This window comes from Daktulosphaira vitifoliae, unplaced genomic scaffold (assembly GCF_025091365.1).
Source record: "Daktulosphaira vitifoliae isolate Bord-2020 unplaced genomic scaffold, ASM2509136v1 Scaffold_70, whole genome shotgun sequence".
Taxonomy (NCBI): domain Eukaryota; kingdom Metazoa; phylum Arthropoda; class Insecta; order Hemiptera; family Phylloxeridae; genus Daktulosphaira; species Daktulosphaira vitifoliae.
The window spans coordinates 8,086-32,502 of NW_026099639.1; the positions used below are offsets into that span (position 1 = coordinate 8,086).

Sequence of the window (24,417 nt, forward strand, 5' to 3'; positions counted from 1 at the left end):
TAATGAATATATTTTTATATGGTTACAACTCATGAGTTGTACAAAAAAAGCATCTCGCACATACATAAAAGTAAACGAATTAAAAAACACCTCTGCTTCTTATTATCGGTGTTACACAAAATGATAATAAAAATGTCTCCTCTTGTGTAATAAATTATTCATGAATTCAGTCATTAAGCTCCTCTGATTTAACCTCGTTGGAGCTATTGAAACAACATTCTTTCAAGTGTAAATGTAATCATTTCTTCGTAGAATATTACTTCTCTGCAACCCAGTGACTAACATAAACGTTTACTAATAGTATTTTTCAAGTTTTCATGGATTGATGAACAGCCGAAAAACGGACGTGACAATAAATTCGAAATGTCAATTCATATATTAAAAGATATATCCTTCATATTTTAATGGTAGTGTAATTTCAATATTTTTGTATATATTAAAACTTTTATGTTTAAGTGATCTAAAAAAAAATATTAATTAATATTGATTATAATAATATTTTCAATAATTATTTCACAACTAGCTAAGTAATTATAATTAATTATTATTGAACACTAAATTATCACTACATGTTAATTACTTCATACTATTGATTTACATTTTAAAAGTATCAATTGCTGAAATCACTTTAGACGAAACTGGAAATGTCTTATTTTTTTGTAATTAATTTATCGTTGACTACTAAATTTCTCCTAAATAATAATAATATTAATTTTATAAAAACAATTTTGATTTTATTTAGTATTATTAATTTATTGATTTATAAGAGATTAATACATTTTTAAGGTCCTTATCTCTTATATGAATATCAACTTTATTCTTTTTATATGGTAATATATCAATTTAAATAGTTCATACAATAGTAAATTATCCAACTAAAAAATGATAAAAAGTTTTGAACCCATATTTCGAAATTTATTTATATTTTCAAATGTAAATTGGAGAAGAAGTGCTAGTTATGTTATGTTTATCATTATATATTTTTCTGTCACTCTAATCCACGCATTAGATAAAAAATATTAACAGCTTCTGAACTACTAGTTCAAAAGTAAATATCGACCAGTCATCTCTTTAGTTTGGTCATTTTCTATTACATGAACTAGTTAAATATAAGTGTTGACTTTTAAAAAAATAAAGTTGATATCCTTATAAGAAATAAGGGATAAAACTAAACAATGTTTAATCGAAATCAAGAAGTATAATATAATATAATAATAAATATTATTTATTTCTGTTTTTTTTTTTTGTTTAATTTTATTCAGTATTATTTAATAAACAAAATTAAGCGATTTTATATTAGGAGAAATTTAGTGGCTAACAATAAATCAAGTACTCTGTAAACAGCTAATAAATAATTTAAAATACCGATATCGTCATAATTACATTTTGGGGTAAATTATTATTACACAACTCACAATATAAATTTTTATTGTATTAAGTACAATACAACATTAAAAACGATTAAAAAGACAAATTAATAGTATTTCCAATTACTGATTGATCAAATGTCTAAGGATCTCCACTCGTACGTACGAATAGATCAAAATTCAAGTGTTATTTTGTCTTCAAAATTAACACTACTGTTTGCTGGTTTTTGTAGAACGTGGGACAAAAGAGTTTCCAGTATACCGAATTAAATCTGATGTTTTTGAAGGGTAAAAAACGGTTGCACGTAGCTGCACGCAACATTATTATTAAATACACAGACAATAGTAGCATTAATAAAACCACGTGGTGCATCCCCACGATTACAAACGGTTTTAAATTGTATAAATCAACCATTACTGTGTTATGTTAGCCAGTGTTTAGGATGGATGAGACAAACCATTACAAACGAATAAAATCCTATGTCAGCTACCGCAATGTTAAACCACAGTCTTAAAACGGTTCTCATAATAAAATTTTGCATTCCCCGCCGGCAACATGATATTTATTACAGATTCATGTGACACATAGTGCAGCTCTTGTTGACTAATTGTTGGCGAACACGAGCAAATGAAACGTATACCGATAACGAGCTTTTCACAAATTATAGTAATGGAAAATTTTTCTAGGTAGATTACAAAGACACTAAGTATAAGTGATATGATGTATTAGTACCTTGAGTATTCAACTTTAAAATAAAGCAAAATTACTCTTAAATACAACAGATATACTGAAAAAAAATCCGATAATATCATAAGGTCGTTTACGGCGTAGACCACTCTATGCGATTGTGGTCGAGTCGTATTGAATTGCATGATAAAACTTAGTGTGTGTAACTTTTACTAAGAAACTATTATTATAATACCAACAGATATTTTGAATAAGTATTAAGAACAAAAAATATCAAAAAAAAATTTGTCTTAAAACAAATTTTGTATAATATACTATTATAAGATTTTAAAAATCATAGAATTCTGTAGTCCGTACATTTGTATGTGTGATTTTATATGATTCTCCATAGAAATCCAAGAAAAATAAACATAAACACGAAAACATGTAACTAATCAAATTTTCGCAGAAAAGGCATTTGTAGAAGAGTCACAGAGTTTAACATTCAATTTTAATATATACAAATGATGCATCCGTAATTATTTATCAACATATAATCATTATAATGATTGAAACATTTATTTAAATAAAATGAAATTAATCAACGTTTATTCATTTATTATTTATTCATTAAAAAAAAATCAGTTTATTTCTAAATTTAAAACAAAAATAAACTTTAAATAAAAAAAATATTTATCTAATTATAAAGAACTTAAATTCTTAAACTAAGAAAAATATAATTTAATTTAAGTAATTTAAATATAATATGAATACATAAAACATATTATTGAGCTTGCTATTACATTGTATATTAATTTCAGAAAATTTAATAAAAACAATCACAAAAATACAAAATTATAATTTTCAATAAAAAAAAACACTGATTTAAATCGATATACTTTATGCACATTGTACAATACAAAGGAGAATTTATTATATTTAATAAAATAAGATGAGAGATGAAAAATATAGATTAAAAATAATAGGAGGACGCCATCCTTCCGTTTTTTCCATATTTCGACCACTATAACATATAATTTATTTTTCTAGAAAAAAATGTTCGTTATAAAGAATTTTAACCAACTCCCTTATCTACGCCACTGAGTTTGATCAATTATTATAAGAACTTATTATTATAACTAAATTTTAATGTTTTTAAAAATTATCTCCTCTAATATATCCCTTACATGAGACACCTTTTTATTTTTTGTTGAAGATATTTTGTTTAAGAATTTTAGATATATTTAAAAATCTTCAACACAAGGTGGTCTTTATTTTGTTACTTGCATTTTATACTCAACGAAATTTAATTTCATTCTATATAATTTTATACCAATCTGCATAAATTAATAACTATATGCGTTATACAGGAAGAAAGTAAGGTTATAGTTAATAACATAGAGTTTAATCAAAGAAATAAAATGATATTATTATCTGTTGAAATGTTAGCTTATGATTATAAGTAAATCGGTATAGTATTTAATGAATACTATTTACCTATATGCTTATTTTATTTGGATTAACCGTTTCTAGTCATAGCTTTAGTATTAATGGTACCTAATTTACAGTTGTATATAAGAATTTGAATTATTATTTTTTATACGTCTATAGCACCATATGTTAAAAATCCTTCAATTTTCTACCAGATTAGATCAATGTATAGTAAACATAGTATACGAATAAAGCAATTAGCCACATCCGTTAAACAATATTATTACCACTTTTACAAAATAATTGATCTACAAAACGCGATCAAAGAAAGTAGAAATAAATATTGAATACCTTTGGTACATTTTAATAATATATTTTCTACATTACAGTATTATAAAATGTACGTGCTGTGAATTATAATTATTAATAATTCAAAATTACTTCCAACTAGCATTGTATATACACACAGTATTCGTTCTCTCTTAATTATTTTAGCGATCCACTTTGTAACAACACAAAAACAAAAAATATAGGAATTAATTAATGTTAATTAATCAAGTTTCGCGATTTTCCCTTTAAATAGGATTATATTTCATCAAAAATTAAAACTATACCAGAAATATTTAAAAATAAGTATCAATTATTTTGAATTTTTTGTACATCTAAATTGATAGAGAAATAACATATTTATTAAAGAAATTATAATCAACCGTACAAAACATAACCGATAAAAATTTTTGAGACACTAAGAGCAAAAATGAATATATTTGAAGTTTTAAAGAATAAAAAAAAAATCATGTAAGAAAAGAAAATTATGATGTTAAGAAATGAGTTATTTGTAAAGAGTCAAATTGAATTAAAATAAACAATTTTCTAGATTATTTCAAGTACATTAGCAATTTTTGGGGCTCTCAATTATGTACGTTTAGCAAATGGATGATGCTTAGCATTTTGTTGGGTTTCTCTTGCAGGTGTTTACCACTGTACGAAACGGTGGTATGCCTTCGTGTGTCCAGACGCATCGCATATGTTATTATTGCACCGAGAACGTGTATTGGTGTGCTGTACGCGACCAGTCTCCCTCCGACGTTTGTGCCGGTCGGTCGTGTGTCGTTATCACCATCGAGTAGTGTTTCATATCAACTCGTGCTGTGCGTGCACTCGATGTGATAATAGATTTGTTTAGAAAATAATATTGGAAAACTATTTGTTAAGTGTAACGGTGTTAATAGAACTTCTAAAATTTATTCGTGTGGGACTTACAGTTTTCGATCGTTTCGCCTCGAGGATAACAATGCAAATGAATTTATATTACAATAACAGCAGCCGGTAACGTTTGGTATTATCAACAACATTGTATCTGGGTGAGTTGAGTTTGTATTATTACAATGATAATATAGTGTCGCATAAAAAATCTGAAAACGTACCCACTGCAGCTTAAGGTACGCGTTATTATAATTTCTTCGGTGACGACCGAAGAAATTACTCTAAAACACTGAGGTTATCAATCCGCTTTTGTCGCCATCGTGACATGAATACATATAGTTTTCCGGCGGATGCGGAAGGCGGAGTAGGGTGTTGCTGAAAGATGAGCTTGCTGTACGCTAATAGTGTTCTACTGGTTTTTTATAACTAATGTTGTTGTACGGGGGTACAATGTTAATTGTATTTCATTGTGCGACAGGGTGAAGGGTGGTGCGCCTGCGGTGGCAATCGAATATGGCCACTGTTTGCACACGTCAGTGTTTTACAACCTCTTAAAAAAAATTTAATAATGGTCTAAGGTTTTATGGGTTGTCGCTCTTGACGTACACGCTCGTGTAATGACACCATATCCTCCGACCAGTCTTCGATGAACTGATATTGACGACGTTGTCAGAATGAATCTTCCGGCGCCGTCTGGTACAATCGCCCTGCTGGGTTCATTTATGTACACACTATGACTATTTTGTTGATACCTATCCTGTGTTTGTATCCTGCTGGCGACCATCCTGTCCCTATCAGTAGTGGTGACACAGTCTAATGGTGGCGCCACGAAGGTCACCGAAGGTACGGTCCATTGAAAAAAAAATAAAGTAAATGGCTTTACGTTTGGGCATAAAAAAGGGCTTGGGTACACACTTTACGGACGGGTTATTGTTATTATTTCTCTAAGCACTACTACAAGTTTCCAATCTAATGGTCAGAAAAACCAAGACGACGGTAATGTTGCAAACGTCCACGAAGATCACGATCGCCGTCAGAGGTTTGCGTCGTCTCCGCTGCCGCGAGGAGGCGTTCGAAAATCCTTCGGCGGATACACAATATTGTTATTATCACGAACGAAACGGTCCTGAGATGTGTAATATGTATTTTGTAGTAACATAATACGACCAAACCGGTTGCACCCTATACGCGTCGTTCATCGCGCCCGGGACAATAATAGCAGCTCGCATACATAATATCACACAAACGTGATTGTTCTAATGACCTTGGTTGACCCTACAAAAAAATCTATATGTATAAACTGCGTTTTACGAGAAAAAATTAACCTCGGCGGCAGCAGCAGCAGCAGTACAGGCGGTTATTATTTGAATACAAAACTATAGGTAGCAGACTCCTCGGCTCCGACATGACCACTGTCGTCTCGGTGGTTTTTTGTGATGGATATCACATTTCGTTAGAAAGTTATTGTGTCGGGAAATTTTCCTTTTTCTGTCTTGCCGCTGGCCAATACAATAAATGTACCATTGGATATGAGTGACATCACGTACGTGTTCAAAGCGACTGCACGTGCTTAAGACCAGCATTTAGAACTCCACCGAGTTTTTTATTGACAGTTGTCTTTTTAACTCAGATCGGAGACTGCGTTTGAAATGTTTAATGTGCTAATTATACCCAAAATCGTCTTCTGACTTAGTCATCCACGTATTACAACTGTACTTTGAAATCTTTCACGCTGAAGTGCGCTCAGCTTCCTATTAAGGAAACTGACTAGAATAATATTCTCGGGCATGGCAAAAAGTGTTTGGTAAATATTTGATCAATTCGACGCGCAATTAATCGTACAAGTGATTCCGTGTTAATAGTTTATCATAAATATGTTGACTTGTCATGTTGAGATATTTACACAAATTAATTAGAGAGTCGTTTGGCGTTTATCAGAAACGCGCAAAAGAGAAACCGGTCACTCATACTAAGAGATGAACAAGAGCGATTGTTTTCATACAGAAGAATTATTATGTATACATTTCCTGTAATATTTTAATATTTAAAACGTTTGCATGATGAAATTTAAAACACTTGAATAACACACTCGTTGTTCAATCATTTTTAACTGAAATTTCTAGATAACCCGGACCCGGCTTTGTTATCGGTAGACTAAGCCGATAGATTTCTGATATTCAAACGACCCAAAGTCTGATTGTATCAGGTATGCATATAACAATGTTTATATATGTGTGTTAAAAGTTCCTCTGAAATGTAAAAAGAGACAAAGGAATGTGAGTTGATGTATTTAAGTGACACGACGACTATTTTATAACCGTAACCCTTCTGCAATACTGAAGTTATTTCTTACCTAATTGTTCGTATATCACCTTACAAACTATTTCACTCCAGTTTTTTAGTACCTTGAGATTTTGTTACATTTTAACAGTTAAACGTCGAGTTAGTTTTTTTCGTTTCACTCGATTGTATTGGTCGATTATTAAATAAAATATTCAAATTTATCTATTGACAATGACTATGGTACCCTAATCTGACTAATATCAAATTACTCAAAACGAATGAACAGTGTTTTTATGTAATTTTATGACTTGTAAACTCGACTCTCAATTGCAGAAACCACCGCGTTAATTCGATATCCTCTGTTACGGCTTCTGTAGCGGCTATAACATAAAACAACGTTATAATGTTTTTAACATTGCAGTAATTGTCAACTTTATTACAAATTACGGTATTGAGGAGTGATGTAATTAGTTCTGAGAAGTAACTAAAAAACAATGCCTATCTATTTCACGATTAATAACTTTTCTCGGATGAATAAATCGCATTGAAATAAAAATTGCACGGAAACCGTCAGGTTTTCTATGAACTTTTAGACATTCCATTTTTTTACAACCGGCTATTAATTGTTCCAGAGCCGTGTATTGTGTAAAGAACGCGGTTCCTGTACATTATTTTCTCATAAATAACCGTAATGGTCGTGGTCGACTCTCAGTGTATTGGCTTCCCATTGTATTTATGTACACGCGCATACGATTTTTTCTCGTCGCACAATGACAGTCGAACTGTTCATGTACAAGCGTAGCACGTGCTACATAATCGGTAGGGAGGGTAAGAGTAGTACCCGGCGGAAGAGAGAAAAAAATCGACCCATCGCGTTAGGAAGGAAAAAAACACACTACAAACCGGTACCATCTGTGCGTCTATCAGCCCCGGGGACGCTGCTCTGTGGACCATCGAAGCTCACAATGGATTATCTGGAGAAAAACGCGGTAAACATCTCTCAGTCGATTTTAATTACGAGTCTCCTCCTATCAAACGTGTATATTATAAGCACACACAAAAATAAGCATTACAATAAAATAATGTGATATTTAAATGCGCCCGCCGCGTCGTATACGACCTGTAACATTATCTCTTGTCAACATTTCGGGGAGCATTATTCATTCTTGTCGGCGGTGGTTTTTTTTTCTGTTTAACTCGTTACGGTTTCTTCTTGTATACAATATTGTATGCATTATGATAATGCGCTCGGGGGCGTGACTCCATTGCTGCCGCGCGGCCTTCCTTGTGCTCGCAGGTATTGCGGCTTAAAAAAGTTAACCGTCGCTCAAAACCACTGCGGGTGTGGTCGAAATCGGACAGATTAGTTGCTGGAGTTGGTACGGTGACATAACAAAATCATAAACTGTTGTTGGTAACACACGAGCATGTTTACTAAAAAAATTACCCGAAAAGTCATTGCGGTGTTACCTGCTAACTTTTTACAACTTAATAAACTCAAAAGAACTAAATCAACGGAAAAATCGTTGAAATAATTTATAATATTCTCATTCAAATTTTTTTTCTTGTAAGAAAAACTTGTTTAAAGATATTCGTTGTAAGTCAATAATATCTATTGTATTACACAACTATTAACAATAAATGATTCCTCGGGGCTGTGTAATTAAGGACATTAAATGAGCTTATACAATGCATGTACCTAAATTGAAGCTGCCGATTAATCTTTAAAAAAAAATACAACTTGCCATTAAAAAATTGTTTAATGAATTTCATAATCTCTAGGAGAGTTTTATTCCTATAATCATTTTTATTACACTCGTACAATTTTTTTATCTATTTCGATAAATACAATAATAAATTATTATTAATTTCTATTATACACGTGTAATAACATATACTTTTAATTTATAACAAATCTAGTTTATAAACTTTAAAAATACCACGTGTCATTTAATTATATTTATATTAGTTTATTATTCTAAATATTGAATTGACATTCGAAGAATATTATAAATTTTTATTTGAATAACATTTGTTTTTTAGATTCGATGCGAAGTTGAGAAGATAATTTTACTATGATATGTTTTTTTTTTTTATTAATGCAAGTAGTTTAACCAGTTTTATAGTTAATACGTTAAAAAAAAAATTCTTAAACTTTAATTGAATTGGAAAAATTGAACCAGTTGATATATTTAGTATGTTATTGAATATTTTAGACGAGTCTCATTAAAATTAGAAATAGTGTTTAATTCTTATTATTAAATTAGTTTAATATAAAAATATAAGAGAAGTTTCGTTAAACCTTTTGTTACATTTAAGCTATTTTTAAACTAATAATAGTTTTAGATGCCTCGAAGATGTTTATTTTTATGTATAATGATAATTTTTAGTGCAGTTTAAAAACTTTAAAATAAAAAAGTTGATAAGCTTTTGAAAAATGAGCTCTTGTCACGAATAATAGTTTAACTTGTTAGTGACGTTTTAAATTTCACTAAACTATGCCACATAAACCATTAGTATCACTTTTAATGTGAAACCAGTTTATTGATTTTTTTTTTTATTTTAGAACATAGTCGTTTTCGAATTTAATTTTATAAATGTTTACCTTTATAATTTAATAAAATAATAAAGACGAAATACAAATTCTAATACAATATTAATTACTAAGAAAAAATTTAAAAAACTATATCGTGGTCACTGGGGAAATGTAAATATGAATTTCATCAAATGCATTGTAATTTGTAACTTATGGTGTAATGTAAAAGTTGATTTGTCTAATAATTTATTATAAAATTGTAAACTGCATAGTTCCATAGATATTCAAATACTTGATAATTGAATGGCATTTGAAATTATTTTAAATACTAACACAGAAAAATCGTGGGAAATATAATTGGTTATATTTGTTAAAATATTTTTTTACTAATATCTTGTTATGGATTAATGTAAGCAATTTTCACCGTTTCGCGATCATCGTCGTGATCAAGTTGTCAAGCATCAATTTGTATTATAATGTATACAATGGTATTGTATTTTTTTTTTTAAGTGTTCAATAGAATAATACAAGATCTATGTTTTAGATTATAGTGTAGGTTTTTTTATAAGGTGACAAAGAATATTTTATTCTCTGAGACTTGATATTAACAGCTGTTGCAGATATTTAGAAAACTTACAGACTGCATTCCTTATTACATCTGATGAATCAATATATTTTACCGACTTCAGAGGTTGAAGATTCCTAGATTAGTATTATTTTTTCAAATTCAGTAAGAAATAAATGATTGTTTGAAACATTTCTAAAAACACCTGAATACAATTGATATCATTTGGTCTCTTGATTTTCTACAATTTGATTCGTATTCCTAACTATGATTAGTTATATTATAATCTATTAAATTAGCAAAACCTGTTTTAAAATGCCTAAAAACTAGCGCCTGTTACAAAGTGCAATAATTTTATTACATATTGTCATTTACTACTTGCGTGTAATTTTATTCAGACCTCGCCCTCGACCGTTCAAAAATTTCGCCTACAATCAATGACATCAATTAACTTATTTTAATTAAAACATGACCAGTAATGATGACGGGACAATCGATTACGAGCCGAATTAACGATGCATGACATTGGCGTACAACTGTCTATTTTTATTCATACCTAATAAATTCTTTTTACTCTTCCAATTAGTTGTGTGTGATCTGAGTTAGCCTTTTGTTTTGTATCAAAACATGTGTTTTAAGCTGTATTATTTGAATTAAATGTTTACAGTAATTATTGCATTTACATGTGATGCGGTTTATTTTTTGACATTTAACTTGCTGCTTATATAAGATAGACCATTTTCATGTTTAATAATCTTTCTAATGCATAATTTTGATGTTTAAGTTGATTGTCTCAATGAGAAATAGTTATAAATCTGTTTAAATAAATTAGCTTAAGGTTTAATAAAATAAATTTGATTTTGTTAATAATATAATTTGTTCCTCATTAATTTTATTATGAAATATTTTTTAACAACATACTAGTCAGTTCATTTTTATCGATTGATTCGTAAGAAAATATAAAACCAGAAATTTGTTTTAGTGGAGTCGTATAAAGTTGAACACAAAATGTATATTACATTGAATTCATTCATAATTTTAATGGAAAGTAATAATTTTATTTGATATCAAGTTCAACCAGGAGATAATTTTTGTGTACACTATTCCTTATCATTTATAAAGTTCATATCACTTTATTGACCCGTTTGATAAATAACAACTTTTACGTATAACTTAATTAAAATTAATGATTTGTGTTCTGTAATTATAAGCAACAGTATTTCTATTATAAAGTAAAATGATAACATTTGATAATTAACTTTTAATTTACATAGAAAAATTAGACTTTTAAATCAATTTTATGATAATTATTTATATTCTTCCATTATACGGAATAGTAATTTTTATAACTTATTATGAAAACGAGTTCTTTATTCAAATACAATTGGAAACATTTCACTAATTCTTCCAGAGTTGACGTTATTATATGTATTTTACTAAGTGGAATCATATGACCGCTCGTTAAAGTCGCACTTTTTTCTATGTCATCAGTGTTAGTATTGTTCTAGCTGTTAATGACCAAGAAGCCGGACTTGTGATTATTATTATCGGTTGGCCGACGCAGTCTTAGGTGTACAAAGTTTTTATTTTTTTAGAACATTACATGCCAGATATAGCCTCGTTCTCACCAGCCGCATACATATTACTTCAACGATCATTACCACGGATAATTAAGTCGTACACGCAAAGAAGTTATATCATTTGCCGCTTGTTCTATATCCAACGCGCTTTTATTCTCTACTAGTGTTGTTCGCAAGATTTCTTCTTTGATCTTTGTTTTTATATTTGATCATTATAACATACATTTCATTGTACACGCTTCGGTATCAGCAGGAAACGAGGTCTTTAGTGTGTTATCTCTGTCTTTCTTTGTGTTCTCCTCACACTTCAATGATTATTCGACAATGTTGAGTTATTATTAATCTTTGAAAAACCGCACAGTCCCATGTACAACTTCCATACGCCTTCATAGTGAATCAAATAGAATTATGTATACTATTTTGTTCTGTTTGCGCTCTGTAAACGTATCGAGTTACACGAGTCAAAATAACTCATCAAAAATATCCTTCGGTTTTCTTGTGCGTTTTATGTTAATGAAATTTTTGGTAATTCAATGCGTCGTACCATAAATCATAGCCCTAGTCGACAGGGACGGATTATGGCCTATGTGGGCACCCCCTCCCCAGAAAAATATCGCTACCGAAAAAGAAAACAGAAAAACCATGTCACCAATCGTGACAAGTTAGTAAAATCGCTAATCGAGCACACACGTGATCTATTGATTTTAATCATTCTTGTCTAACAGTATTCTTTTAAAGAGTTTTTAACAAGAATACAGTTAAACTGATAAATCGATTCNCAAGAATCCAGTTTAACTGATAAATCGATTCAGTTGTATTATGTTTTGTGTAAAAGGTGTTTTTCATTTTCTATTGCTATTAAATAAATCATTATTTACTATAGCTGGCGTGATATTTCTTTTTTGTCAAAAATTGCGTTTAGTCATTTGTAATGTAAAATCTTAATTCGAAGAACTCCAAAAAAACCAGTCCAACGTTTATTGTTATGCGTCTTGACTCTGCTTGCCTGCTCATACCATTTTTGTATTCTCAGCGACGTGCTGTGATACGACAGAGTTGTGCGTCTGGATACTGTTTTTTTGTTAAAAATAAAACTACAGTAGCAGCCACCACACACGAGGAGGTGCATCATAATATTGTATATGCACACATTGTAAGCGGACCGGATGCTAATGTACGTGCTTGCTCAATACTCGGCGGTTTTTAAATAAAACGTTAAGTATTATAAACACATTCGAGTTTAAGTCAGTTTCCAGCGAAAGCTTTTACTTCACCTAAATAATCTTGAAATTCATCAAAAGATTTATATTTGAGTAGAACGTCCTCCATTTTTTAAGATATACAGAACAAAACAGTTATAAACATGTTTTGCACGAGACAATTTTATTTTATATGTATCCGAATCTCAACATTTTTACCAAATTATTGCTGAAAAAGTTATTGTTATAAATTTTTCGTTTTCATAATTTCTATTATTTTTAATTTACTAGTCAAATTGAGTGAATTTCATTATATTCTATGTTAATAAATAACTTTAGAGTTGCGTTACCAAAATTATAAAAACACTAGATTACAAATAAATTTCTTAATTATAATGCGGTAAAAAAAAACTACGATATCAATACAACTTGATAAGTTTTCCTCGCTCAACAGTTTTAATTGGAAAAAAATTAATTTTATTTTTTTAATTTATATCACAACACTTCCAACGAAGAGTGCCGTGACTTACTTTCTTATGGTGAACAAAAAAAGTTATCTGAAAATAGAAGTAAATTAATTTTTCGTTTGTCCCTATGGCGTTTTCTTAATTTTTTTTCACAGTTTAGTATTGTTAATTAAATGTTAGCATCCAGATCTGTACTATATTTTATTATTATATTTTTAGCTGCGCATTGAAGCTAAAAATATATTAATAGTTTTAGAAATTCATTAACACGTAGCTGTTTAATTACTTGATAATAACAAGTTTTTATTAATGTTTAAATACTAATAAAAACGCCGGCAGTATATTTTGCTACCATTAAATTAGCCTATACAATTTAATTACTTTGTTGTTGTTGTGAGTGGGTTTACAACAAAACGATGTAGTGAAATTGAAGTTTCGACCTGCTCCATTTAAAACGTCTGGATACAATATCTTAATACGTGTGATAACAATTTACACTCATTTTGTACTACTTGTACAATGCGTCTGTGGTTAAATAGTTATCAAATATTTCAGATCGCTGTTAGTTCACGATTTCATGTTTTCATGTGAGCGATGTACATTTGATAATGTAACGATTTATTTTACAATACTGTCGCGGTTATTTCATAACCGAGTAGTTTTTGTATCTCTGAGGTTAGACATTATTGTGTCCATTCGCTGGTTTTATTTGTAAATAACAACTGCATAGTATGTGGTCAACGCGCAATGTGATCTATTTTATTCCCTCACGATTCTTTATACCGAGACAAAGGTTATTCTTAGTGGTTGTGTGATAGTTCGGCCACGAATAGAGACAATAGATGAATTAATAAAAGTTCAAACGTACAAAGTTTGCCGGCAATTTGATTCTTAACCGAGGCTGTATATCGTTAGCCAATATCTTACCACAATGCATTACATGACTGTCATGACAAATTATGTGGTTACCTTTATGCGCACGTTACTATGAGAATTGATTTTTATTTATCATCTATTTATCTTCATAAAGAACTTCTGTGAAGCATAAAACGATCACTTTGCACAGAGACTTCAACGACAGATTTCGTTTCATTTTTTATGCGCACAATGCTTCCCACTAGTATTTTATCGAATGCTTAAACTAGTTTCGGCGGCTTTACACAAGGTAATAATTATATTATTGCGATAAATCTTCGTAATATCAGTCAACGAACTTGATAAATATCAGATCACAGCAAGTCAAGGCCGTTAAAATATGTTTTTTTAATAAGCAAGAGTGCACACAATGTGTTTGTTAAATTTTGTGCATTTTTTTATACATTCGAATAGCTCATTAGCAATCAGGAAACAATAATAAATTTAAAGTCTTATCGTTGCAACAATTTTTGACTGTAACATTGACCCCCAACATTAAAAAAAAGGGTAATCATTATAAATTGTTCATTGTTTCTTACTCGGTATTGTTTAAGTAAGCTAACATAAAATATTAATTTACCTCGTGTTTCGATGTCATAATTATAAGTTAAAAAATAAAAAGGTTCATCTGGTTTATGTATAATAAAAGTGTTCACCATAAAATTAATGATGTGTATACACTGTAGTGTACAATCAATTTACTATAATAATTTTTATTTATAGCCACCTCTGTCGGTGTGCATTATGTTGTCATCTTAAGAATATTAAAAGCCTGTGTCGCCCAAACAAAATCTATTACGTTATGCATTGTGTTTATTCAGTAATGTTGTAACTACGTTTAAAAGGGGACACAGAATTTGATCATTTAAATGAAGACATGTGAGTCACTTTAAAGGTTATGTATAGAGCAAAGCCTGGTCTCTACAAAATATGTTTACTAACAAATAAACTGAAAATACACAGAGCATTCATGATGTACGATAAAACAAACAACATTTCTATATAATTCTATTTAAACTTGAATTCATTTGAAATGCAATTGGAAATGATAGCGTCAGGTAGTCTATATTTAGTCCTGAATTATCTCATTGGAAATAATTTCCCGTCTTTAGAATGAAACATGATTTGTTATGCCGTTGTGGGATTTCAATAAGCGGTTCCTATCGACTTGTTTAATAACAAAACGATTGTAAATCGTAATTACCCATTAGTCTGAATTGTGTTTGAAAACGTGGTAATCTGGGTGAATTTTAACAGTGATTCTTAATAACAATCCAAAGAAAAAATAAATAGCACCTACAGTATTTTATTCGCAATTTACTCAAACGACACAATTTTATTAGTTTACAGGTTCAGCGTAAGAAGCACGACCATGTGCAATCTACGGGTGCTGTTGATGGCTTATATTGTCATCGTTGTCATCGGAAGCGCTCAACGAACACAACCAGAACATCACGTTATTCCACACGAAGGTAAGCATATAATTTACTATTGACTTTTAACGAACGGCCTCTGTGTCGATGAATGGTCAGCGATCGAGTAGGCTGAATGTATTTTAACTAATTAAAAATAATAGGAAAATTCCTCTTATTTCAAACGTCTTTTCTGATATAAAATATGGATCCGCTGCAGGTCAAACTAATGTTATGAATATTTTTTAAATTAAATTATTGAGTCTTCTGTATGTATTCTCAGGACAATTTCATTTAAAGAGATAGCATTTTTTTTACATTTTAATTATCTGTTCTATTCATCAAATATTGATTTTTCTTGAATTTTTTTTTTTTAATTTTTTGATTGCGTTAAAGAATTCATTAAAGAGACAAAATAATATCAACTGTTTACCCGGTTTGGCGTGATTCCTTAGTCTATATACATGTTCCTGTCTTATTACATGGACTGATACAAAATAAATCGACCTTAACATACACAACTGATTTATTCTTATGGTTTATTATTGTGTCACGTAAAAAACAGTTTCAGTCACAATACACAACACCGTTGCATTACACAATCAATTGTTCTAGTTATGACTTATTCTAGAAACTACATAATTAGAAATGCATCACAAATTGTAAATTATTTGATTTTTATTTTAATAATTAGCTTTAAGAAAATTAAGAAAGTCATAGATGATGATTTGGCTATATTTTTTTTCTGAATTTTTCATATTGTTTTTTCACAATACTATTATGTGATAAGAAAACTTTTCGAAAATTACCTCAAGAATTAATCTTTATGAAGACGTAAATATTATTGCTGTAGAACAAAATGTGACCTGTTTAAAATGTGCAAACAAAAAAAAACAAAATTACACTGTATTCACTATTGTCTTTACATAGCTCAGTAGCTTTGAATAGCCTGTTGTTATTCTAAATTATTCAATGATTCAGGTCAACTCAACTGCACTCCAGTTTTTATAACTATGAAAGCCCTTCCAAAAGTATAACGTTAATTAAAAAACAACAAAAAATATATGTTTTTTTATTAATATACTAACATACAGATGTATAATTTGGTATTGCCAGCAAAAATAATATATTAAATATTACTATGTTATATTGAAAGAGTAAAAAAATTAAATTATAAAATAATAATAATATACAATTATACCATGAAAGACTTGCACACATTAAGAAAAAATAAAAACATTAGGTTGAGTCGACTGATTGCAATTCTCAGGCCAAAAGTACATAAAAATATGCTTGACGTTTTTTTTTTTTAATTTGATATTATTAGTTTAATATAATAAATTAATATTAATATTTTCTAACGCATGTCATATGGTAAAATTTATTTATTAACATTGTACAGATTGTAAATATTCTTAGCCATAATAAAGATGTATTATTTATTAAAAAATAATATCTAGTAGACGATATTAGGTATTTATATTACGTTATGAAATAATAATAGAATAGCCTAACATTATACTGTTTAGTTATGAATCAGTTTTGCTTAAATTTATTTAATTAATTTAAGAAATAATTTTTAATAATTTCCTGAATGTTATAATAAAATGAGAGAAATTAATGGATATTCTTTAATTAGAAATAAATTCATCTAGTGTAGCTTTGTTTTATTTCTTAACATACTACATAAAATCTTTTATATATTTTTTGTCCTTATTTTAGGTACAACAGAATTGTGAACCTAGTTTTATCTATTTGTTTATTTTTGTATATGCAAAAAGGTATAACAAGAAAAAAAATAAACTTCAATATTAAAAAACAAATTAATTTAATTTACATTAAATTAATCCTCTACAAAACCATATTACTTTCGCAAAATAATTACTTGGTAGTTGTCCGATCAACTATATTCTATTTCTATTAGGATTTGACAACTTTCTCTTCATAACATATTTGTAGTTTTGTCATGTCAATACATTTATGCATTGAATTAAGTTGAGGAGATATTAATTTTACTATGATGTGATTTTATTTTTATGTCTCCACCACTTTTTCTCAGCTCTCACTGGATTGATTTTTTTAACGATACGTCAAAGAAACATAAATTGAAGACATTCCCCTCAAAAATTTCCCTCATTAAATTATCAAAATCCTCGAAAATTACGATTTATAAAGTCGGTAAATTTTAAAGCATTTTTTCATAAAACCATCAAAACTTTTTTAAAAATCGATTTGTCAAAATACATTTTTTTTATATAAAAATACCTTAGGTATATACTGTTCATTTGGTATTTTTGTATTATATGTTTAATTATTTAACTGCTCACAAAACGGTTTTAAAATAATAAACATTTCACGAAAAGTTAACTTTTTCAGCTAAACTTTTGAAATTATTCCAGAAACAATTCGTTTTATAAACATATGTTCAATTAAAACTTATGTTACTTAATTGAAGTTAAAAAAAAAAATTGACCCAACACCTTAACTTCTTATATGTAGACGGCCCCTGAAATTAAACAAAATATGTTCTTTTTCTTGTAAAAATCACTGTTTCTCGTGTTGTTAAAATGTCTACATCAATTTTTTTTTCAATTATTTTAGCTTATATTTCAAACAGTATATTCATATAGGAGAGAAGTAAATATCCTCATTTTACCCATTTTTTACAAAAAAATAATTATAAAAAAGATATGAATATTTTCTGGTAGAATTTTTGCAGCTTTTAATGACAATTCATTGAGTTTATTAGAGGGAAGGGATGATCTTTCAAAAAAAAATGTTCTAGCTACCAATAATTCATGATATATTACATTTTCATAATTGAAATCATAATTAACTAACGAAGGTCATAATAATCTGAATTAAGAAAGTTAACTTTCTTTTTTTTAACTTTTTTTTTGATAAATCCATACTTGCGTTTTTGATACACGTTCATTATGTGATAAATGTGTCACGTCAATGTAGAAGTAACGAAATATATAAATACTTAATAATTTATTATAATTTCTCCGTAAAAAATACAATATTAAATTATTGAATATAATTTGTAATCATACTAAGTTTAATTTCTTTAATAATTATTTATCTCTGCGATATACTTATAAATTACAAAACTTGTAATCAGAATATAATTAAAAAAAAAGAAGTTTATGATGTTTTTGTAATAATCAAACAATTCCGTCAAAAAATTAAACACGATTTGCATCAAAGCTATGATAGTGATTCAATCACTGTCAGGTGTCTGACTTGTCCGAAGTACGACGAGTGCCCTCTGTGCTGATATTTTATCTATAAAACTATTAAATAAACAACATACCCAACCAATACTGTATAAAATATAACTATTCTTTAATGTTTAAATATTTAGTTGTTTATGCTAGACTATGAATTTAATGGAAAATCGTAGGAACTTGTTTAAATGGATGTCGAAAAAATCATATGATTCCAACGGTACTTACAAAATAGGCTTGTGGGTGTATGACAGTTAATTGGTGTATTGTTAAAATTTATGATGTTACGGTAATGATCTGTTAGTGCATCCCTTAGAACGGGACGGCTAGGCAATNTTATGATGTTACGGTAATGATATGTTAGTGCATCCCTTAGAACGGGACGGCTAGGCAATTACTGGACCGGTTAGTTGAACGACGTTTAATACCTCCACGCGGTGCGGTTTGTCGGCAAGCCATACGATAGTGAACTCATTACATGTAAATATATTTATTATTATTATTGTACATAGTCTTGCTGACATTGCTGGAGGCTACAAGTTAATTTCAAGGTAACGTTGTATGGAAAGCATTTTGCGTGGATGAAAATTCAAAATAATGTATAAATAGGTAGGGTGTAGCAGTGTATTCACCCGCGGGGAACGTGGTGGTTATGTTGAGAGTGTGTTACAATATTTTTATTACAATAAACTGTACGAATGCCGACTGTTGAGTCGTTCGAATAAAATTCGAGAGCGTCGAATCGACCGACTCTTGCGGAAGGTACACCGTGAGAATTAAGTCGTAGTTGGTTTGACAACTGTCTAGTCTGCACTGCGTTTGTTAAAAGACAGACGTTTGCAAACGAGCAATAAGACAGTTTCGAGGTGCTTTCAAGTAAGCAGTTTTTCGCATGGGTCAGTGTACTAATTTGAAACGGAAAACGTGAAATATGATCTCAATCGGTGACGTTTTTGATTGAAGAACGCCAGATGTGTTTTTGGCGGTTATTTTTTGAAAAATCGTAAACAAATCCTGCACTTCATAGCACAAGCATTCGGTCAACAAGTGCGTGTGAGTCGTGCGTTCGACCCTTTCGTAGTAGACGATGACCTTGAAGTTTGAAGGTAGACCTGTTCATGTTCGATTATTTATAAAAACTAACCGTTGCAATTACTACGACGGTTTGTGTTTGTTATACGCTTTGTTCTTTATGCACTCGGCCCTCGAGTTACGCTTATCATCTCACATCGTCTCCTCCGCATCGTCGTGGGCGTCTGTTGGATAGGACACCCCCGTTTAGATTGCGATTACTGGTTGTCACGGACCGCAAAATATTATTACAATGCGCGCGATAAAAACGTGGGGAGAGTACTTGCAAAGCCTTCCGATGATTGTGTCGAGATCGGCCCCCGAGTTTTGCCGTTTTATGCTCACGCTGTTGCTAACCTTGTTCATTTGTTTATACATTTTTTATTGTCGTGTGCCTCAAACATCTGCACTGGTCGATCTTCAGATTTCGCAGTTTTTATTTCCATTGTTTTATATATGTATATACGTTTTGCATGCACATCTGCCGTTCGTCTTGTCACCGCTGCAGTACGCACCCCGTCGATTCTGTTGCGATCTCACCGTATAGATTTAGGTAAAAAGTAGTGAGAAAAAGAGGCGATGAGTCGTGAACCTTAACACATGTCATGGTATATATTATGTTTTTCTGTGGGGTTTTGAATCCTCGTGCACATTAGAACGTTGTACATAAGATATTTTCTTACACGGGGATTATCGACCCGCAAAATCGAAATCATAAGGCAACTCAAACGTTAAGAGTTCTTCTTCTTCAAAAAAATAGTAAAGATTAACTCGATTCTCTTAGCACATTAGCTGTGGTGTACGTTTTAATAACGCATTGTAACATGGGATGGTATAAGTAATAATGTAATTTCTTGTACATAATTACTATTTCCATTCTGGCTGATGCCATAAACCCCCGGGCTGGTAAAAATTAAAAACTTATATCTATGTAAACTCTTTTAGTTTTTGAAAAAGCGTTTCTCTTTAAGAATACAATCAAATTTCCATTTCTCTGTGCGTTTTTTCTATTAAAGTTTTTTTTTACGGTATGCCGACTAATTTACATTGATGCACCGCAATCGTTTAAACGGCCTATGTTTAATTATTGAAATATTTCGGCTATATTTAAAAAAACTCTCACTTGAGGTTTAAGCTAAAGACCGCCAGAATTTCTCCGAGTATTTCCTTTGTCTCGATAACTTATTTTAGTACACTGTTATTAAAACGAAATAATTTTATTAGGAAAAATTGACCAAACATCTCAAGCCAAATAACGTCATGTAAATGTTTGACAGCATACATTAAGGTAAATAAATAGTTTCTACGTTTTTTAACATTATATATAGTAGTGTTACAATTTTTTAGTCACGGAATACATATTTTTTAAATTTTTTCACGCAAACAAGTGAGCGACACAAACGGTTCTGAACAAATTACAATATAGTGATGTAACGCTACAGACAGCGTATCTCTTGACAGTTATGAACTATAGCTGATAGACTTCTTGACGTGCAATACAATTTTATTTTCATTATTGTTGTTATTATTTGAAAATTGAGTTAAATCGGTCGTATTAAGGTCAATAACCGCGGCAGACGATATGCGACGTCTTTTACGAACATTATTATGGTCAGCTTTCAGAAAATCAGATATTCTTAAGTTAAATATTACTCGATATTATCTACAGTCGACAACGAAATTGCGTCATATTGTAGAAAATATGAAAAAATTCAATTAATGATTGAAAAAAAGATTGTTTATTTTGCGAAATGCGTATCAATCGAGATTGCAACGTGTAGCCTTTAGACGAACAATTAATGATGAGAAATCATTTTATGAATGTTCAATGAGCTAGTTTGATACGAAGAAAATAGTAATGATGACCGCGATTGTACATAGTGAACACATCAGTGTTTCCATTGTGATGATAACTTTAAAGGTCGGATTCATTATGGTAAATTTTCATAAATTCTGATGAAATAATACATTTTCCGTCACGTACGCTTTAAATTATGATTTCATTTATAATTATCAGTGATAATTATCATTGATGTTATTTTGAACACATTGCAATATGATCAGAGACGTATTTAGATAGGGGCATGTGTCCCTAAATGTGTTAAAATTGTTTTCTCTTGTTTACTCGCCTTGTTTCGCTTTTAAATTTCAAATAAATTTATGTTCTTAACGTACTTGTTTTGTGCACGGAAAGATTATCGTTGTAAATAGTTATTATGCAGATAAACAAACTGGTGTTTCGCCAAAATGATTTTCCAACCGATGTCGCAATGGTTTATATTGTCATTCGAAGCCGTACGATTAAAGTGTAATAAAAAATAAAAGTTAACAACTAAGTAACTGCCGGCTACTTATTTATTAAAATGTTATTTATTACCTTTTGAGAAACTCATAAATGTTAAAATGACTCTGTTTGTGGGTGGCCATTACTATTATAATCCTACACCAGTCATACGTTTCGGCGTGTAAATTATATAACGAATTAATTTGGAAGTTGTACGCAACTAATGATGACCCAAAAAAGAGCATTGACATTATCCTCTGTGGTCTTTATTATTCATAGATGCATTGTTACTTCTTTAAACTTATTGACTTTATTTTAGGTAGTTCGAGAGGTGCTGGCTTTATATATGTAGGAAAAACCAATCTCTCTATACATTGAAAAATGTTAAATATTAAAAATAAATTATAAAAAATAAACTTTTCCGCGATTTTTTAGTAATTTTTTTTTTTTTTTGTGACTTTTTAAGTTAAATATTTTTAATTTTAAATATTTAATCTTTGATAATTAATTTTTTGGACCGGTTATTGTTGCAGAAATATAATCGGTTAGCATGTATAGCTGTTGATACGTGACCGCCCCTTACGCGTTTTACACATTCAAGATATTTTAAGCCTTACAGCGTTAATCATCTCGATAAATTATGTGAACTTATAATAAAATAACTAATCTAGAATGCCCATGTGTAGCGAACTTCTGTGAAATCCTCAGGCTTTGTTTATTTAAGTATTTATAATACAGTTAAGATCGAGCCATTTATTAAAATCACCTGTTACTTGTAATATGTTTAAACGTAAACCATTAGATCAATTTTTTGGGGAGGGGGGCTGACTTCAATTTGTTTTCTTAAAAAAATAATAATGCATGTAATTTTGCTAAATTGTAAAGTGTGCCTGTCACGCCTATGACAAATTTAATCTCATTACGAGTAAGCTGAAATAAGTATGAAAAAAATGTCTGAATTTTTTGTAATTTTATGAATTTTTATTACAGATATCATGACGACAGCCGATATATTCTCGGAAGAAGGAGTGACATCTTACTCCCAGTTATTGTTTGACATAGCCAGAAAACAAATGGTGGTTGGTGCAAGGTATGCATTTTTTTAATACGTTAATTTAAAATAAGTACTGAAGTTCGCTATTTTACTTGTGTACTACAACACGTGTGCGTTGAAATAGTATTAATTTTTCTCAGCCGGTGTGTCGTGTAAACGAGTTTGTACGCAATGTATGTGATGCCTGTGACTAAGTGACACACTCTATGTACATATTGAATTGAACCTATACGAGTGACGTGTGAATTCGACAGCATAAATAAATATTATCGTACAACAACAATGATAATCACACCGTCTTCGACCAACGCTCGTTACACTGCCTACTATTTTACACTCTGTAGTGAGATTACAAATGCATTTGCAAATAACTTACACTGATCTCTGTAAAAGTTTATACTCGTGCAATTTTTTATCGTTTGCTAAGACTACTCAGAGATAAGACAAAAACACGTAATTTGTTTGTATGATAAGAAAGTAGAGGACGTGTTTCGTAAATCTCAGTACTTTATGGCGTATAAATGGTTTTGATATTGAACATTATCCGGACGATATTTTGTAGACTTATGGAAATTAGTTATTTATTAGGAAGACGACTCATTTACATGCGTTTGAATGACCCCTTCAGCAGTAACCCTCTTGAAGTAGTCGGCCTACAATAATACTATTTTGTTTACAATAGTCATTTGTTAGCATATCTTCGTGGGGCATTACAATTATAATTATTATTCAACCGTCTGGACAAGTATTCATCGCAATGCTTTTCTTTGGGTGGATGTACACACTAAACTATCATAATAAATTACTTTAATGTACATAATAGTATATGATCTCATATTTCTTGGTACTAAAAACATGATATTAAAAAAATAAATGTACAGAAACAAACGTTTTTTTTTTTTATATTCAACTTTTAGTCTTCAATCTGTCATGTCTAGTTAATAGGTTATAGCTGATCATTGGGACGCTGGTGAGATTATATTCATCAAAGTATTTTTACACGTCTCTAGGCAGTATTTGTTGTATTGATATAAATGAAAGTAAGAGAAGAACGTATTATTATTTGGGCATCTATTCGATGAACAATAATAATAATTATGAGCTGATTCATTGCTCGTATTCGTTTTTGTGATCAAATGATTTGATTGAA

At 30.1% G+C, this 24,417-nt stretch overlaps 1 protein-coding gene across 1 annotated transcript in view; it reads left to right on the forward strand.

Moving 5' to 3' along the window:
• Positions 1–4,519: 4,519 nt before the first annotated feature.
• Positions 4,520–24,417, forward strand: part of LOC126908994 (semaphorin-5A-like) — a gene marked incomplete at its 3' end in the record, with an annotated part of 33,874 nt that continues 13,976 nt past the window's right edge. Inside the window, 3 exon segments of the mRNA XM_050691354.1 lie at positions 4,520–4,829; positions 15,560–15,688; positions 23,204–23,303. Of these exon segments, the coding sequence (XP_050547311.1) occupies positions 15,589–15,688; positions 23,204–23,303 (200 nt within the window).